This window comes from Mirounga angustirostris, unplaced genomic scaffold, assembly GCF_029215605.1.
Source record: "Mirounga angustirostris isolate CCGP_5_RB_7025 unplaced genomic scaffold, mMirAng1.0.hap1 SCAF_16, whole genome shotgun sequence".
Taxonomy (NCBI): domain Eukaryota; kingdom Metazoa; phylum Chordata; class Mammalia; order Carnivora; family Phocidae; genus Mirounga; species Mirounga angustirostris.
In genome coordinates this window covers 34,861,496-34,881,473 of record NW_026991724.1, presented here as the reverse complement: position 1 = coordinate 34,881,473, position 19,978 = coordinate 34,861,496, and the positions used below count along the sequence as shown (strand labels likewise).

At 43.4% G+C, this 19,978-nt stretch overlaps 1 protein-coding gene across 3 annotated transcripts in view; it reads right to left on the bottom strand.

Moving 5' to 3' along the window:
- ABCC12 (ATP binding cassette subfamily C member 12) overlaps positions 1-14,739 on the bottom strand; it is a 69,005-nt gene extending 54,266 nt beyond the window's left edge. For 2 of the 3 annotated variants that reach the window (XM_064580388.1, XM_064580387.1), the window contains exons 1-7: positions 14,621-14,739; positions 11,336-11,491; positions 8,892-9,039; positions 8,369-8,602; positions 6,667-6,840; positions 6,063-6,210; positions 2,751-2,899 (exon numbers count right to left, since the gene is read on the bottom strand). In XM_064580388.1, the coding sequence (XP_064436458.1) occupies positions 2,751-2,899; positions 6,063-6,210; positions 6,667-6,840; positions 8,369-8,602; positions 8,892-9,039; positions 11,336-11,491; positions 14,621-14,739 (1,128 nt within the window). The remainder of the gene's footprint in view (positions 1-2,750; positions 2,900-6,062; positions 6,211-6,666; positions 6,841-8,368; positions 8,603-8,891; positions 9,040-11,335; positions 11,492-14,620) is intronic. The other variant, XM_064580389.1, reaches the window with a different exon arrangement.
- Positions 14,740-19,978: the final 5,239 nt, after the last annotated feature.

Genomic DNA, 19,978 nt, shown 5'->3' with positions numbered 1-19,978 from the left:
ACTGGAGGGTATTATGTTGAGTGAAATAAGTCAAACAGAGAAAGACATGTATCATATGATCTCACTGATATGAGGAATTCTTAATTGCAGGAAACAAACTGAGGGTTGCTGGAGTGGGGGGTGGGGTGGGAGGGATGGGGTGACTGGGTGATAGACACTGGGGAGGGTATGTGCTCTGGTAAGCGCTGTGAATTGTGCAAGACTGTTGAATCTCAGATCTGTACCTCTGAAACAAATAATGCAATATATGTTAAGAAAAAAAAAAGAAGAAGGTAGCGGGAGGGGAAGAATGAAGCGGGGGAAATCGGAGGGGTAGACGAACCATGAGAGACGATGGACTCTGAAAAACAAACTGAGGGTTCTAGAGGGGAGGGGGGTGGGAGGATGGGTTAGCCTGGTGGTGGGTATTGAGGAGGGCACATTCTGCATGGAGCACTGGGTGTTATGCACAAACAATAAATCATGGAACACTTCATCTAAAACTAATGATGTAATGTATGGGGATTAACATAAGAATTAAAAAAAAATGGTGGGAGATTTATCCCCTTTTCTTTGTCAGTCCAGAGAAGACAATGTCCAAGGAAGGCCTCTAATTGAACGTGTTTGGAAGTCTTCATCCACATCCTTACATGGCCTAGACCATTCATTCAAAACCCCATGGATTGTCCTAAATTATCCCCTTCTCCCAGTTGCTTCAGAGGTCTCTGACCCTTCAAATCTAGAGCATCCTTTTCCATACCATATTCAGCCCCAGGATGAAGACAGAAGATTCCTGGAGGGACGGGTTGGCCCATGCTGGCTGGTGGAGAGTGACTTCTGGCTCTCCTGCCCCCAGGGTCTAGCCTCCACCCCTTGCCTCACCACATGCCTGAGACAAATTTAAAAGCCTCTGTTCAACTGCCATTCCCAAAAAATCACCCCCCCTCCTTACTGGGGCTTTTCTCACTGAACCCTGCCTGGTAGGTGGTTAACATCATACAGCCTCAATGAAGATAAGTTTCCTTGCTCCATCGGTGCCCCAGGGGTGCATGATTTCATCTCTCAGATTTCATCTTCTCATCTGTCCGACTTGTAATTAGCAGCTTCTCCCTAAGCACCCATTTAAGAAATTAATAACACAATTTCCATCAACAAATCCAGAGCGATCCTTCCTGCTGTTGAATAGGCCCCATGGACAAAGCCCTGGGCTTCAACTAACCGTCATTAGTTCGGTAAGGGGACAATGAAGAATGCTGTCTTCATCACATCTGGTCCCAAATCCATCCCCAAAGAGAACTCAGCTCCCCCAGGTCCCCAGGCACGATCTTGGCTCAGAAAACCCAGGCCTTGGTCGACAGAGCACTCAGGCTTCCTGATGTGAGCCAGCACCTGGGGCTGACCTCCTACTGATGTGGCCCTGACAGAGAAGCCAAGGGATTCCAAATCTGAAGAAATATAAATATGTGCCTTGCATTCAGGGGAATTTGTTCTTGGTCTACATTTCTTCTAAATCATCATTTTAGAAAATATTAACCATGTGTACTCAATTTGGTTTTAAATTTGCTTGGTGTGTTGCTGGGGAAAGAATGTTTTGTTGTCGTTTGGGATCACAGAACACAGTCACAATAATTGAGAAGCATTCTGTTGAGGCTTTGGTATGTCATTGCCATTCATTCTGGCTTTGGGTTCATGGCTGAATTCAAGCCCCCAGAGTGTGTGAGTAAACTGCATGTGAAGAACCCAAGAAAATAAAAAGCACATCACAAAGAAACACAGGGAAGTAACAGGACTGACAGCCTCACAACAGATGCCGCCCCCCACCCCGCCGCAAAAGCATCCTGCCTTCTCACACATCCCCCTTCCCTTCAAGATCTGTGACTTTTGGTGCAACTATTGCTCTTCAAGCATACTTGCTTATTTTGTTCTCTCTCTCTCTCTTTTTTTTTCTTGCTTTTATTGACTTTCCTCCATTCACTTACCCTTCAGACACTGGGTTTAATATCTCAGCTGTTTGTTTATTTCAGCCAGGGGCTGTTTCTGATCTAGCCCAGAGTTTCTTTACCTTTGAGTGCACAGGCCCCCTTGTAAAAAAAACCTGAGCATCTCACATTCATTCTAATTCTCCCTCAGAGGCTTTCAGCCCAAAATCTCCTGGCCTGGGTGAGCATCAGGCTAATAAGAACAACAAACACTTACACAGCATTTACAACGTACCAGGCGCTGTTCCACGTGCCTTACATAAAAGAACTCCTTCAGTCCTCACAACCACAGGGACTATCATAACCCCATTTATAGATAATAAAACCAAGCAAGAGAGGTTCAATGAATTGCCTTCCATCATAGTAAAGTACCAGAGTTGGGATTTAAAAAAGGGGTATTCTGACCCTAGCATCTCCCAGTACCTACAACTCCTCCCACCCCACCCAGAGAACTCCCACAAACTCTGCTTCTTGTAAAGCATATGAATAATTGTGACTAAAACAGCCAAGTGCTCATCTGATTTCAGTTTTGTTTTCCAAATGTCAAACTGTGTTCCAACATTAAACACTACCCCTGCACTGACATAGACTGGATAAGAGTCACTGTTAGGCTCTCCTGGGCTCCTTGTCAGCCCAAGCACTTGTTTTTAAAAGTCAAGATAGAATTCTGGCCCTTCTGTGATTGGGTATTCTGGTGCCAATGCTGGGCCTTTGCAAGCAGGGAGAAACTTCCCACCTGGCACTTGCCAGTGTTGGAGTGTGAAGGAGGCCAGTTCTAGAGATGGTTCTTACCACCGGGGCGGTGAGCCTGCGTCTCAGGAGGATGTGGCAGGTGAATGTCAATACAATGGCTATTGTAGATGCAATGGGGGCCAGGGCTGAGTTTCCACTTTGGACAAATCCAGCTTTTTCCAGTAATTTCCTTTCCCTCTTCCTTATATCTGTAAATAGAAAATAGTCCATGATGGATTTATTTTTGCAGCACTAAGAAATGTATTTACCCTTATCTTATCCTCCTGCAAAAAAGTATTAAGGATTCCTGTTGTGAAGTTTAAATGAAAGGAAGCACAGAAAGTCCTGGGCACAAACTGGGGGCTCAGTGCATGTCAGCTGCCATACTGGATGGTTTCTGAGGTCTCTTCCAAACCTGATTCTCTGTGTCAAGAGTCATACACTTGGATGCCTACAGAAGCCAGCCAAGTAATGTAAATGAAGGGAGTGAGCAGAGAGTAAGACCAGAGGGAGGGTGTGGAGTATAGCAAAATGGGGACCACATGCCTCAGTGAAAGGGGCCTCCACCTCTCAGTGCAGGGCAGCTCAGGGTCACCAGACTTTCAACTGTTCTGAAGTCTGGGATCTGGAATTTTGTGGGACATCTTTCTACTTGTAAATGTTGGGAACTAATTGAAAAAAGTTTTTAAACTGTAAAACCAAACAAAACGCATGTGACAAACCTGAAGACTGCCAGATTGGGGCTCCTGTCTTTTGTCCCAGGTACAACTACCAAAGCCCAAGAGCATTTATCCCTTTCATAAGTCCAGATGGGGTCCGTGCCTTTGCACTGTTCAAAAGTTAAATTCAAGCCTCCTTCTCCTGGTGTTTAAAGTTCTTCACTCCAATTCCAGCCTCTTCTGCAAGAACCCTTTCACCCTGGCAACATGGGGCCATTGCCATTCTTACTGAGTGCTCTGGGGAGCACTGCACAAGGCTCTCATTTGATCACTCTCATCACTGTGTGACAAGGGAGAGGCTATCATTATGCTCTCTGGCAGGACAGGAAAGTCATCACAGGTTAAGTAACGTGCTTTTTAAGTGGTCATGGCAGAGTTGGAACCCAGTTCTATGGCAGTCCAAAGCTCAGCTGTCCACATGCCCTTTGCCTCTAGGATACCACCCACCTCCTTGTCCCGAAGCACTCTCACATACCCACTTCAGGCCTTTGTTCCTGCTGGGGGTCTTCCCCAGCTCTGTCTGTGTCTGAATCCTTGCTATCCTTGAAGGCCTTTCTAAAATGCCACTTCTGCCATGATGCTCTTTCTGATCTCTCCAATGTGATGTGCTCACCCTCTCACCCTCCTAGAACTTCTCTTCATTTCCTTTGTGGCATTTTCCCCATTTCACCCTACAGTTATTTCATGTGTTCACTCATTCAACAAATGTTAACCTGATGTCTACTATTGGCCAGGTGCTGTGCTTGGTGTTGGACAATATAGGAATAAACAGAGTCTCAGCTCTCTTTCCATAGGGGAGATAGACAATAAAGAAATAAACAAACAAATTCTATCATTACAAATTTGTTGGATGATATGAAAGAAATGAACAGGGTGAAATGATTAAAAGGAACTGGTATAGAATGGACCTGCTTAGAACTATAGTCAGGAAGGCCTCTTTGAGTCAGCAACATTGAGAAGAGTTACAAAGTCACCATGAACATCTAGCACAAGAGCATTTCAGGCAGAGGGAACAGCAACTGCAAAGATCCTGAGGCATAAATGAGCATGGATGTTGTTCTAAAAAAAGACAGAAGGTTCCATGGCCCAAGCGTGTTATCAAGGGTTAAGACAAGCTGTGATGAGATCAGAGAGGTCTTCAGGGGTCAGATCATGTTGGATAATAGGCCATATAGAGGAATTTGGATTTAAATATTTTATTTATCTGTTTGAGAGAGAGAAAGAACAAGCAGGCAGAGGGGCAGAGGGAGAGGGAGAAACAGATTCACTACTGATCAGGGAACCCGATGCAGGGCTCAATCCCAGGGACTTTGGGATCATGACCTGAGCCGAAGGCAGACACTTAACTGATTGAGCTACACAGGCGCCCCAGGAATTTGGATTTAAATCAAAAGCCCTAAATTGGAATAATCTAAGTGTGATAAGAAGCCACTAAAGATTTTTCAGCAGGGAAGGACAGGATCTGATTGACATTTTTAAAAGGTCACAGTGGTTTCTGAGTACGTAATGGATTTTATGTATGGGAAAGAAGAAAGCAAGTGTTGCATCTAGAAGTTCTTTCCATAGTCCAGAAGGGAGAGAATATTGGCTTGCACTAGGGTGGCAACAGAATGAAGAGCAGCAGATTCCAGATGTATTCTAGAGGTAGAGCCAACAAACTTATAGCTATTGTTGAGCTTAGTTAACTCATTGTCCCTTCATCTTAGAAGCAGGGACCTTTCTCTAATCATTTTACACAGCTCCCATGACCTGGCACATAGTAGGAAGTTGATAAATATGTATTGAGTTAAACTGACTCGAATTAAATTGAGTTGAATTAAACTGAACTAAGTCAAATGGAATCAAGTTTAATCAAATCATTGAACTAAAGTGAGTTCAATGTGTGAGGAAGTATATCTGGGTCTTCAAGGAAGGTTCCAAAAGGTTGCCAGTGTCCCAACCTGCAGCACTTCCTTTGGCAAGCTCAGAAGCAAGTTTTCTAAAGCCACTTCCTAAAACACAGATACACAGCTTCAGGCCCAATTACACGCTGATCTAAAAGTGTAATTGTAGATCCAGAGAGTCAATTGTAACATTGGTTCGGATCAGTAACCAGCCAATCACCTGAGTCTATGTCAGCAATTATGTAAATGTTCCTGCAATTAGATTTGCATTTATACTTGATTGTAATGGTTTTAATATCATTTTTTAAAGCTATATATGTGTCCTCATATCTGTGTAAGGAATGTCAAGTCAGGGGGTCATGCAATCATGATGAGGTTGCTGCAGGCAAGGAGATATATATGTTAAGTGTGAGTGTGTGCCTGTATATGTGTAGACATCTTTTAAGTCAAGGAAATAGCTTGAGATAGCTCTTCTTCTTCTCATAATATTTTCGTGGATTATTTTTGCAAAAGGTAACCAGTCAGTACCAGCATCCACATGCCTTCCTAAAGTCTAAACCATATGTTGCTCACCTGCTAAGCATTTGGGTTCACCAGAACAGATGCCTGGGTCTATTAAAATCTCTGCAATCCTTTGAAAAACCTGAAAAGCAGCTCAGGGGGTCCCCACAACTCCCTTTCTGGAATGCCTGGCCCCAGGAACCTTAAGAACCCCCTAGAAGAGCACATTCTACAGGGTAAGTTGTTCTTCAAGCACTTGCACATCCTACCTTGAATGGTACTGGTAAAAGATTTCTCCCAGGCATACATTTTAATCAGCTTGATGCTGGTCAGAAACTCATTCATTGTCTGAACTCGCTTGTCTGTCACCAAAATTGCTGATCTTCGGAAAGCTGAATTGAGCTTAGCCATAAACATCTGAAATCAAGGTACAAACAGTGTTCAGAGAGAATTGCTGAGTTGCAGTTGGCCTAAAAATCCAGGGATCAGAGTATAAGTGCCAGGAAAAATTCTAAGGGAAGCTGGACTGAGATTCTCAGCCATCCTTCCCTTAAGTTGTGGCAGCCAGTGTGGACCAGGGGACACCACTGGGGATCAGGCAGATGATACAAATACATGAGTTGCTAGGATGCAAAGAGAATGTTGGGGACTTTGACAAACTGAAAAGCATGCCTCCCTCCCCCAGGGCATTCAAATTCAAATTCTTAAAAAAAAATACACTGTGCCAACAAAAGAAAGCACATTTGGGAGCACAAAGTGGGGGCACAGGCTTCAGTTCCCTGCCCTGGAAATGAAACCTTCTATCCAGTTCAGCAAAACATGTGTGCAAAATGCAAGCATACAGCAGTTACAATTGCAAAGACCTGCCGTTACCTGGATGGGGATGAATATGATGTAAACAGATATCCCAATGAGAGCTGTGGGCCCCAGAATGAAAAAGGCATACACTGCACAAACAGCCATTAGGATAGGGATGGTGGCTGGCAAGGGACAAAACAAGGCAGCTTCAAACAAGGAATAACTATCACTTGATAGTATATTGAGCACCTGGAAAGAAAGCACATGGATTCAGGCTTTGGAAGCGTCACCCAAACATCTCCTCAACTGAGGAGAGGAGAGAAAACACTGACTTAAGGGGGAGGGGTATTGTCAAGGGACCAACATGATGAATTTTGTGGCTCCCACGCTGATCTGATTTTGAAGAGGCCAGTATTTTAAGACTGAGAATCCCAATGAAGAAAGACGTCAAGAGTAATTAATATTATCATCTAAGAGCATGCTGGAGAGATGGCTAGCTTTTTTTACCATCTACCTTTTATCTATCTCTCCTTCTTCCTGCTTTATTCAGAGCAGCAACATGCCCAGCTAAAAAACTACATTTTTTAGCCTCCTTTGTGGAAAGAGTATGGCCATGTGACTATGTCAAGGGCAATGAGATAGATATAAGCCAAAAATGTCAAATGGGAGTTTGGAAATGCATTCTTAACGGGAGTCAACTCAGCTTACAGAACATACACCTTTATTCTTTTCTCCTTCCTTTTACCAGCTATCTGAAACATGACTGAAATGGCTGGACCTCCAGCATCCATCCTGAACTATTTTGGGAGCCAAGCACTAGGATAGTGACAAAGAAAAGTAGGAAGATCCAGAAGTCCCCATACCAGCCCTGAATAGCTCTCTTCCAGACTCCTTTTGCAAAAAGTGGAATAAATTCATCTTGCTTAATCTACTGTTATTTTGGATTTTCTTGTTCTATGCAGCTGAGTTCATCTTAACTGATAGAGGATGCTTTGGACATAATGAAAGAGCAACTGTAAGAAAGAGGCAAGTCTTCCCCCTTGCCTCACTGGAATTCCCTTGACTAGGGAAATTTTATTGTGTAAATGGTGAGGATTTTATTGCTAAGGTTCAAGGGCTTAAGAAAATATAAATTCAGTCAGTTAAGGGACTGCTGGGTGGCTCAGTCAGTTAAGCGTCCCACTCTTGTTTTTGGCTCAGGTAATGATCTCAGGGTCGTGAGATCGAGCCCCATGTTGGGCTCTGCATTGGGTGTGGAGCCTGCTTGAGATTCTCTCTCTCCTTCTGCCCCTCCCCCCACCATCTCTCTTTCTCCCTCTCTAAAGAAAGAAAAGAAAAGAAAAAAAGAAAAAAGAAAGAAAATATAAATTCTGAAGTCCAGTAGGCATAGTCTTTATTATGGCTTTAGCACCCCAAACTCTACACAGAGTTATTGGATCAATTCCTCACTCATTTTTTAAATGCCTGTGGTATATTCCATAGTGCCTCAGTGTCCCTTTTGACAATCAAAGGGATTAAATTAGGTCACCCCCAAGCCCTGTCTCAGCTGGAACAGGAAAACATTTCCAAATTCTTCAGTTTGAATGGAGCCTGCCTTTCACTGAATTCCTCTGATGTTTTGAGTCTCCATCACCTCATTTAGCAGGGAGATGGGCCATAACGGGCAGGACAGTGGACAAATAAAAGGAAGGCATATGCACCAACCAGGAAGCACATCTCAATCATATTCAGAAAACTCAGGATTTAATTTCCTAAATTAAACCCTGGACCAGCTTACCTCGCCAACAGAGATGTGTGCCAGCGTCTTGAAGGACACCAGGTTTTCGAAAACCAGGGTGGAGACAGCCACCTTCAGCCGGATTGCTGTGCGGTAATTTATAGCCCAGGCAAGAGCCCAAAAGAGCACTTTGGTAAACTCAGTAGCAAAAAGTGCTATGCACAGGCCAATGCCAACCCAGACATTCCTAGAAATGCTCTCGGTCTGTTGGAGGATTTGGTGAATGAGAACCGTCTGTAAAACAGCACAATGGAGAGAGGAGAGGGCCCCCGGGGGTTGAGGTTGGTATAGGAAGCCTCAGATAATGCCGGCAAGCTGACTTTATGAGGCAAACTTTTTAATTAATTTCAGTGGCAGCTGCTGTGCTTGACAAGGATTAGCTTTATGAAAATTTGCCCCCAAGGAGCTCAAAGATAATGACAATGTACTAAACCCACCAGCTCGTAGAGAAAGTAACTAATGACATTCTTTGCCAGTCTGGGGACCTGTTTGACAAGGCAGGAGAAGGGCCACCCTCACTCACCGGCCCTATGGCTGCCATGATAATGCACAGGATATTGGCCACAATATCCATCAAAACACGTGTCCTCTGGAATTTCCAGACCACTCGGCCCAGAGAGGCTTTCTCAGGACCCATACTTTCTACCTCTTCATCCCAAAGGATTCGAAATCTGTGATGAAAGAACAGGAAGAAGGAACAAAAGGGACTTACATTTCCACTTGCTATTTGAAGCTACTTCGATGGACAAACCTCCCAAGGGTGTTCAGCACAACCCTCATCTCTGGCAGTGGTGGCTCCACACAAGCAGCACTGATTTTCTTTTCTTCTTTTCCAGGGCAGATGGGATATGGGAGGGACAGGAGGGCAAAGCCTTGGCACAAGCACCAGCTGGTACCTGGCACTTGGGCACTTTCCAGGCTTTCATTTCCTGCTCCTACTGCCCATCTCTGGCACAATACCAGTTCTGATAAAAAAGACAGAGGCAACAGAGAAATGATGAGAGTAATCTTCCCCAGGGTGAGGAGGAGTTTGTCCATTTCAAAGATCTGAAAGAAGGCCAGTGTGACAGGAGTGTGATGAAGGAGAAGAAGGGCTGACATGACACTGGGAGGAGAGGCAAAACCAAATCCTGTGGGACCTCATGGTTCTCAGGAAGGAGTTTAGGTTTATTTTCTCAAGCAAAGAAAGCCATTGCAGGTTTTTAAGCTGAAGTGATAAGATCATTTTACATAGCTAAAAGAACATTCAGGTTGCTGTGAGAATAGTGGATTGTAGGGGGAACAAAGGCAAAAGCAGGGGGACCACAGCAGGAGACTGTTGACATCCAGGGGAGAAGTGGCAATGGTTTGACACTGGATTTAAGGGAAGTACATTTCAGGAAGGATGGACAGGGGCGTACTGATGAAGTAGACATGAAAGAAAAGGGAAGGAGGATAAAGGACCCCAATTTTCTGGCTCAACCAAATGTGTGAATGGAGTTTGTCAAGAAGAGGAGAAGAGCATCATCAGGTTGGGGCCCAGGATCAAGAAAGTAGCTTCAGATATAAGATGCTTGTGAGTCATCCAAGTCCAGCTGTCCAGTTGGATGCAGGGCATATGAATTCAGAGTCTGGAAGAGAGGCATGGACCAAAGTGGCATGTTATTAAAAGGTTGTGTTTGGTGTTGAGTCTTTGCAATGGATAAGCTCACCTAGGAATAGGCATAGTGTGGAAGAGAAGAGGATCCAAGTTGATGTTGGGTAGATGGAAGGAAACATTAAAAATAGAAAGAGAAGTTTGGACCAGAGAAGTAGAAAGAAAATCCAATACTCCACAGGCACTTGTCCAGCCCCTTCTCTCTGATCTCACTGGCAACTTTCTCTGGATTGTAGATTTGGGAAATTACCATTGAATGAGATATCTGCAGCACATGGGTGAGGGGAAGCACAGTTGTAGAAACAATTGCAAGACCATGATTAAAACTCCCAGCCCTTTAAGCACATACTCCAGGCTATGCCTTGCACTTTACCCCATGTGGCCAAAGATAAGACTCCCAAAAGAAAGAAGTGCAGAAAAGGCTTAGAGAAGTTCCACATTGTTTAAGACATTATGATTCATCACAACCTCAAAGGTCAAAGCAGCTGGTAGAAAGAATGAAGTTAATGTCTTTATCCTTATGCTGACATGGAAAAGTCTTTATAAATGCTTACTGTAAATAGCAAAATGGTTAACCATTCTATAGTATGATTCACTTTGTTTAAAGAAAAAAAAATATGACATGTAAGTGGGAGGACGAAGAGTTACTGATCTGCAGAAGATGGTACCACAGGATATGCTTAATTAGAGTAGAAAAAATTCTAGACATATCAACACCCACATTTAGCAATGCTGACCTCTGTGGAGCAGAGCAAGAGTACAGTGGGGATGCTCCCATGGCCTAAATGTCTGTTGCTTTAACATTTTTAGAATGAATATGAATTATGTTGAACCAATAAATTTACATTTTTTGCAAGTCAAAATTTTCAAATATTGGCAGTTTCATTTGGTTCAACCCAAATGTATTTTGCAATGTAAAAGCCCAATGATGATTTTTAAAGTAAAACAAACATGATGCCTGGAGCTGCACTAGCAGCAGCCCGGGTGGGTCTGGCCAGCACAGTGTAAAGTGAAATGCTGGCCACCTTCGTCCTGATGTAGAGCTCCTACAAACCAGTGACAGCCCAGCCAGCATGCTCCTGAGCCTCAGGCTATAGCTCACAAGCAGTCCTTTTTCCACACCAACTCTCCCCAGTCCTCACTTCCCCAGAGACTGGGCCAGCAATTTCAGTCAGCTCAACCCACATTTCAGAGAACAGCCACCAACGAGGGCCCCCAAGGACCTGGAGGTGTCCATTTCCACACCCAGGAAAGGGGAGCACTCAAAGGGCTCATGGGCCCCTGCATAGGGTGGGCTCCTCTCCTGAGGTGACCCAAGGGAATCCTGGTACCTTTTGGCATTGGTGTCCGATGAGTCATATGGTGACAGCGGGGGCAGGGTATCCACAGTCAGTGTGCGCTTGTAGCCCCTAACCATCACTGGTGTGAGCCAGGAAAATGTAGCAAAGGAGAGCAGTCCCGCATCATCCACAGGGTTGGGTGCCAGCCTAAGGTAAATGAGATACTCTGTCTTCCAGGGCATAGTGGTCATTGCCCTGAATCCCTGACTTGAGTTCTTAACTGTAGTAAAAACCACAGCCACACTTCAAAGCTGTGAGTCCCACCTGTTAGCCCTTTGAGCAATGGTGTGTGCTGGGACCAGCTCATATCAGCTTGTGAGAGCTGATTGTAAAATTTTCAAGAGTTTTGCAAGTTAGTTGCTAAACATGGCCAGTATTAAAAGTTACATAATTTTAAATAAATCATCTTAAGGACAAAGGTAATAAGCACTTGAAACTCACCACTTCCTAATTATTTTACTAGATTTTGCTAGTATCTATGGTCTTTAGATTATGTAAATCTATTGCATCTATATGGTAGAAATACCATATAATAGGGTGCTACTGTGCATCTCTTCCCAACAGTATTCAGTGACATCACACTGACTTGAAATAGGCCATGGTAGGCCATAAGAGCTGATAAATGTTACAAACCATGGAATTTTTTTTAGTGAGCCAGTGTTCAAGCCTCATGACCATCCCATGGGAAAGAGGACACCTGACCCATTTGTCATGAGGAAATGAAGACCTAGAAGCTGATTATCAGAGGAGTGAGGTGCATGTGTTGTGCTCTCGGGAGGATAAGGAAGGTGCAGAGCAGGACATGCCACCATGGGGGGCGGGGGGCGGCGGCGCTGGGGAAGCTACCTAAGCAGGCACATACTGGCGGCAAACTCGTGGTTCTGCAGATCAGGAGGATGGAATGAATTAAAATATTTAAAGTGCTCTGGCTACATAAATATTAGCTAGCAGATAAAAAAAAGAAGATGGAGAAGGGGAAAGGGAGGAGGAGAAAGAAGAAATGGAGAGAAGCAGGAGGAAAAAGAGGACAAACAAGTAAAAAGAGGAGGAGGAGAAAGAGTAAACAGTTGAAGAGAAGGAGGAGAACAAAAGAAAGAAGAGGAAGAGGAAATGAAGGAGGAAAAGACCTTGGTTTTGCCCTTGAGAAATTAATCATCTAAGACAGAATAAAGTCAGAGACATGGAGTAGTATCTACTGATTACTAAGTCATTAGTATATTCTGGACCCTGTAAAAGCTTTATATTTGTAGCAGATGCTGTCAGGATGCCCTGGGTCACAGACTCTTGGCTCAAGCTGACAGCATCCCAACTCGAATGAGAGCTATGCCTCTTTTCACCACCTGTTTCGGTGCCTTCTCAGGAGCATAAGTGCAGCACAGAATTGCAGGGTGCTGATGCCTCCAGGAGCAAATCTTAACAAATGGAGTATAGGAGCCCTTGGATAAATGCACCCCCCTCATCCTTTGGGTGGAAAAATTTACACTTTCACAGGAGGACCTAGTAGAATCCACTCCCCATTCCTACAGCAGTGACACTGATGACACCATGTTGTCCTTCCCTGACCCACTTCCCCTAAATCCTCCCTCCTGCTTCCTGGGATCACTTCCTAAATGAGCTACCTGCATCCAAGTTCTCAACTCACATTCTGCTTTTGGAGAACTCAAGCTAAGAGAAAATTAACAATGTACTATGTACCTGGCACATGGTAAAATTTTCTAAAAGATGGCTTTTATGATAAAGTCATACTTACCTCATAGAATTATTACAACAAATCAGAGGAATGTACGAAGGGTAGTATAATGACACCATTTCATAGACAAGAACATCATGGCACAGAGAAGCTAAAGTACTTGGCCAAAATCTTACAGCTGATCAATGGTAGAACAATGATTCAAACCCACTGCTTGCTGACTCCAGGGTCCCATCATTCTCTTAAGCACTACACCACATTTCCTCTCCACAAAGCAATATAAACTTAACCAAAACAGTGAGTAGTTAGTGCTTTCCTGCCTGGGGCTAATTATGGTAGCCTATACCCTCAACTTTCAAACTTTGCCTCTCCCCTCAGAGAGCTCAAGGTGTATCTTCAGTCCAGAGATTCTAGAAGAGAGCAATGCTGTATCACCTCACTATAGAGATGCCACTTGGCCTTCTGCTGTTCAGAAGACAGGACACAGGACCCTTTCCATGTAGAAAAGGCAGCATTTTATAGTATTGTAACTAATATAATATTAATCATATCATATCATATCATGTTATAGTTAAGCATGTAAGCTTGAAAGTCAAGCTGCATGTGTTCCTATCCTGCAGTTCAAAATTGACTTAATTCCCTCTCCCCATCTGTATAACAACCTCTTGGAATGTGAGTTTGCAGCTGCTTCCATCAGTAGATCTAGTCTATTTCTCCACATCTGGAATCTGAGCTGACTTGTGACTTAATTTGGTCAATAGAATGCTGTGAAAGAAATTGTGTGCCAGTTCTGAGCCTGAGTCTCAAGAAACTCTACATGCTTCAACTCATCCTTTTGGCAGTCTACTCTAATACTAAGTGATCTAGCCCAGGATACCCTGATGGGGATTGATAGCCCATGTGGCCCACTTATCCCCCTTGCCCCAGTCAACAGTTACCTTGCTGACCAGCAGATTTATAAGTAAGCCTACTCAAGACCAGATGAATCACCCAACTGAGCCCAGCCCAAGTTGCTGACCCAACCATAAAATTGTATGCTAACTAAATGGCAATTGTTTTAGGCTTCTAAGTATTAACAGTTAGGAAGTTTGTGTGTTACAGAGAAAAAACTAACTGATGAACTTTGGGCAAATTACTTAACTTCTCTGTGCCTCACTTCTCCATTGGATAAAGATAATAATACCTCCATGGTGGTTGTGTTATACAAAAACAATGAATCATGGATCACTACATCAAAAACTAATGATGTATTGTATGGTGACTAACATAACATAATAAAATTAAATTAAATTTTTAAAAAAAGAGTAAATGAGACCATATTTGTAAAGTACTTGGACAGATTCTGGCACAATGAAAGCTCTCCTTAAACATTGGCTATTGTCTCTCTCTCACCAAAGGATAATAGGAGTAAAGAAGTGGTTAATAAATGGATGGATGAATGGATGGATGGATGGAAGGAAGACAAAAAGACAAGCATATAGAGCAGCCGCATGGGGAGCAGGGCCAGTGCCTACTCTCCTGATGGGCTAGAAACTAATTCTGGAGGTTCTACCCTGGCCCTCCATCCAATCCTCCTCCTGGCTTACCTTGCATAGGGTCTCACTGGGATCATGGTCTTTAGGCTCGGGTCATATCTTTCTATAAAGGATCTCCGATGGCCTCGCCGATCCAGATCTGAGATAAGGTAGGGGACTTCACCCACCATCCTGATGGCAGCCTGGAGCCCTGAGCTCTTGGCCTAGGGACACTTTCACTCTGGAGCAGAAAGATAAGGAAGGTCACTGAGAAATGAGGATACTCTGAAATGGGATCAGGCAGTCCCTACTCTACCCATACTCTACCCAGATCAGCTTCCTTGCTCCAACCCCTTAGACAGTTTCACCAATTAGCTTTCTACATTTAGGGGTCAGGTGGGGGGATGGGGGGTGAGGTGTGGCCAGAAACCCTGCCACATCCCTCAACTCCACTCTGAGGTTTCCTTATTAGCAAGGACATTCAGTGCCTCTTCTTTACCATTTTGGGTTGATGGGGAGCAGAAAGCCTATTGTGGATTGTCTGTTAGGAGCCAGTCTGTAGCCAACCCTGAATCCCAGACCAACAAAAGAGCTCCAGGAAGGTGTGTTTGTTGTCACACAAATTTGCTTCACACAGAGTGAAGTTTGTCACACACACCTCTTTTTCTTCCTGCTTCTTGTGTGTCCACATTGTCCCATACCCAAGGACTAGAGACCTCCAGTGGGACTACCTCTCAAGACCAGGCACATCTGGACAAGCACACATTCCTCCCCCCCCCCCCACTTCTGGGACCACTGCCCCTAAGGAAAACCAACAATCTAAGTGGAGAGAACACTTTCTGGAGTGCCTGTCCCGTCCATAAACCGACCAACCCATTCACCAATCACTTAAACCTAATGAATAGAGAATAATCCTTGAAGGTTTGCCTATTCTTGGTTTCAGTCCTTTCCTGAATGAGACCCCAGCTCTATTCTTCCCCTATGGTTCCAAACACCTCCCTCTCTATATGCTAGAGATGAATTCTCCCTTTTTACCCAGTTATCTTGAGTTGGTTTCTGTCACTTACCACCACAGGCCTCGTTATTATATATATACATGGGGGTCCCATTCCCATGAATTTTCTCAGAAAGTTTTCATGGCTAGAAACATCCAATGAACCAATTCCCATCAAGGTTTTAATGACTAATAAACCAATGACAGAGTTTGAAATGTTCTCAAATTCAATCTTTTACAAACTCTTCATTATACAGAAGAGGAAACAGAGGCCCAAAGAAGGGAAAGGACTTACTCAAGAATATACGTAGAAGTGACACTGGCATCGTGGCTGAAAAAAGACAACCTTTGTTTGTGTTTCCCCTACTCCCAACAACAATTTGGCATCTATTCACCAGCAAAAGTGCCCTTCTGGGAGCTGTAGGATCCAGCACCATCTGCCAAGAAACCCAGGAGGAGTCTTGCCCACCCAGGTATCAGACAATGGACATAGAGACCTTGGTCCTGACTGTGGGCCCTGAAGTGGCCCATGAATTAACTCCAGCCCCCATTAGCCATGGTCTAGGAGTCCCTGAAAAATATTGCCTCAGACAATCACTAAGGACAAGAGAACCTTTCCAGGTTAAGGTTACCAGTGGAGAATTTCCAGCACACCATTGGAGCAAAAAAATATATAAGCTTGGATGTATTGGAGAGGGAAAGGTTAATAGTTGACTTTATCCACACTACCACTCCCCCAGGGCAGCATAGTTTAGGGTCAGAAGAGATCTTCTCAGCCCATGATTTCTCTCACAGGGGAAAGTGAGGACTGGCTTCCAGAGCTGGCATCCAGCTGTACAGGATACTGACAAAGAAGCCTATTTTTCTTTCACCACATTCAGAGGACTAGTTTCTGAGCTACATGGCAGGTGCAGGAAGATGCTGCAAGAGAGGCTCATAGGACTCTTCATGGGCATTAAAGGAACATGGATCCTACTAACTGCATCATAGACTACATCAAGAAACCTGCTCTTGAGCTGCTGAGGATACCTCATTCACACATGCCTCCAACTGGTTCACAGGCACTGCTAGAATTCCACATGCCTCATCTACACACACATCCATCCTGTGGCCAGCTCCCTGTGCATGCTGCCAATGGCAGTGGTAAGAGGAAGCTTTGACAGAGAGCTAGTGAGCATGCACAGAAAACCACACCAAATCTGTGGGCTAGGGAGAGACCACAAACTTGAACTTTAGCACCACTTTTAGAAAAACAAAAGGGAGGCTGTCAGCACCTAGCCTGGTGATTTGCAGAATTGAGAGAAAGCATATAGGCTTAAGAATTCTGCCACAAGGAAGAGCAAGAAGTATGGAACAGGCATATCCATAGAAGGTCTGAGAAAGCCCTAGACTCCATAGCAAGGATCATGGGAAGCATTTCTCTCCCAGAGGCAGTTAGTAAAGATTCAAGGAGGTAACTGATATTTCAAATGTGAAGACAGCAATGCAAAACTTCAAGGAGCATAAAAAATTAAGGAAACATGACACCACTAAAGGACAATAATAATCTTCCCAAAGATATGGAGATCTGCAATTAACCCAATAAAGAAGTGAAAACATCTCTTTTAAGGAAACTCAATGAGTTACAAGAAAACACAGAAAGACAATTCAGATAAATCAGGAAAACAATACACAACCAAGAGGAGAAGTTTAACAAAGAGACAGAAATCGTTAAAAATACCAAACAGAAATTCTGGAAGTGAAGAATACAATGAATAAAATGAAAAGTGTAATAACATCAACAACAGAAAGAATCTATGAGTTAGAAGACAAGAACTTTGAGATAATCCAGGCAGAGGAGAACAAAGAAAGAGTAAAAAAAGAGTGATGAAAGCCTACGTGATCTATAGAATACCATCAAAAGAAACAGTTTGTGAATTGTTGGAGTTTCAGAAAAAAAAAGGGGGGGAGAATGGTAATGGCAGGGTGCCTGGGTGGCTCAGTCAATTAAGTATATGCCTTTGGCTCAAGTCATGCTCTCAGGGTCCTGGGATGGAGCCCTGAGTTGGGCTCCCTGCTCAGCGGGGAGTCTGCTTCTCCCTCTCCCTCTGATCCTCCCCCCTGTTCATGCTCTCTCTCTTAAATGAATAAATAAAAAATCTTAAAAGGAAAACTTTTAAAATCAAAAAAAAAAAAAAAAAGAAATAATGGCTGTGACGAACCACTAAATTCTAATCCCAAAACCAGTATTATACTATATGTTAACTAACTAGAATTTAAATAAAAATTTAGGAGGAAAAAAAAAAAGAGATAATGGCTGCAAACTTCCCAAATCTAGTTAGAGATTTGAATAGCCAAGCTCATGAAGCTCATAGGTCACCAAAGAAGCTCAACTTAAAGAGATTCTTTCCAACACACATTATAATAAAACTGTCAAAAATCAAACAAAGAGACATTCTTAAAAGCAGCAAGAGAAAAGAAGTTTGTAACTTACAAGGGAAACCCATTAGTGATTTCTCAGCAGAAACTATGGAGGCCTGGAGAGTGAGATGATGTATTCAAAGTGCCAGGAAAACAAAAACAAAAACAAAAACATACCAACCAAGAATACACTAACTGGCAAAAGTATTATTCAAAAATGAAAGTGAGATAAAGACTTTCCAAGACAAACAAAAGTTGAGGGAGTTTATCACCACTAGACCTGCCTTAACAAGAAATGCTGAAGGAAATTCTTCATGCTGAAATTAAAGGATACTAATTAGTGACATGAAAATATGTAACATACTGACTAATGTAAGTATATAGTCAAATTCAGAATACTCTAATACTGTAATATGGTAGTGTGTTAACAATTCTAATATGAAGGTTAAAAGACAATAATTTTTAATAAATACAAATATAAAAGAGACAAATTGTGACATCAATAACATAAAATACAGGAGTAAAAGGGTAGGGTTTTTGTATGTGATCAAAATTAAGTTGTTATTGGGGGGAAGAGAAAGATGGTGGAGGAGTAGGAGACCTAAATTTCATCTGGTCCCAGGAATTCAGCTAGATAGGGTTCAAACCATTCTGAACACCTATGAACTCAACAGGAGATTGAAGAAAAGAATAGCAGCAACTCTCTGAACAGAAAAGCGACCACTTTCTGGAAGGTAGGACATGTGGAGAAGTGAATCCGAGGCGATATTCGGGAAGATAGATGGTGGGGAGGGGTCCTCTGTTGGCCACTACTGGCAAGTGGTAGAGCAGTAGAGCACAAAATTGGAACTTTTAGAAGTAAGCTCTGCTGAGGGATGTCACTCCAGTGGCTAAGCGGGAAGTGGAACCCTCTCTGGGACAATGTGGTCTCAGGACCCTCGGGGTCACAGAAAGACTAGGGGTGCTTGAGTGTGGCAGAGCTCCCAGGAATCAGAGTGGGAAAGCCAGCTGCAGAGACAGAGCCCAGGAGTGGGCTCTCAGCTCAGGGTTGCCATAAACTGTGATCCGTGGCACAGTCGGGCCACTGTTCTTCCAGCAGGGACCCAACAAGTGGCAGATCTGGGGAGACTCCCCCTTCTCCCCCCGGGAGGAGCGGTGTAGGAGTGCACTGCAGGGATCTGCTGGGTTTGGAGACTCCACACGGGGTCGTGTGCCAGAGATAAACGCTTGGTCATAGGCCAGGTGAGCACGGAGTGCAACCAGAGACTGGGGAGACGGGAGTGATTGACTGCTTTTCTCTGGGGGCTCACTGAGGGGTGGAGCCCTGAATTCTTGGCTCCTCTGGGGCAGAGATTGGGAGGCCACCATTTTCACTCTCATCCTCCAAAGCTATATGGAAATCTTGCAGGGAACAAAAGCTCCTGAGAGCAAACCCGAGGAGATTACTTAGCCCGGACCCGGCAAGGGTGGGGCAATTCCGCCTCCAGCAAAGACATTTGAGAATCAGGGCAACAGGCCCCTCCCCCAGAAGATCAGCAAGAACAGCCAGCCAAGATCAAGTTACCAATCAATGAGAACGGCAGAACTCCAGCACTAGGGGAATACTGCACATAGAATTCATGGCTTTTTTCCCATGATTCTTTAGTCTTCCAAAGTTAATTTTTTTATTTTTATTTTCCTTTTTTTTTTTGAATTTTGCTTTTTCCCTTTTTCAACCAACATCTTAACATTCCCTTTCATAAAAATCTTTTTTATTTTTCATTGTTAGAGTCAAATTCTATCCCTTCATAGTAGTTAACCTTATTTTGGTATATATATATATAAGTTGTTCCCTCTTTAAAATTTTGGGATACAGTTTCTTCTAACAGACCAAAATATATCCTAAATCTCTAGTGTGGCTTTGTTCTAGTCTCCTGCCTGATCACATTCTCTCCTATTATTTTTTTATTTAACTAATTATTATTATTATTATTAACAAATAAACTCCTACTTATTACCAACTTCTTAACAATTCCTTTTATAAAATCTTTTATAAT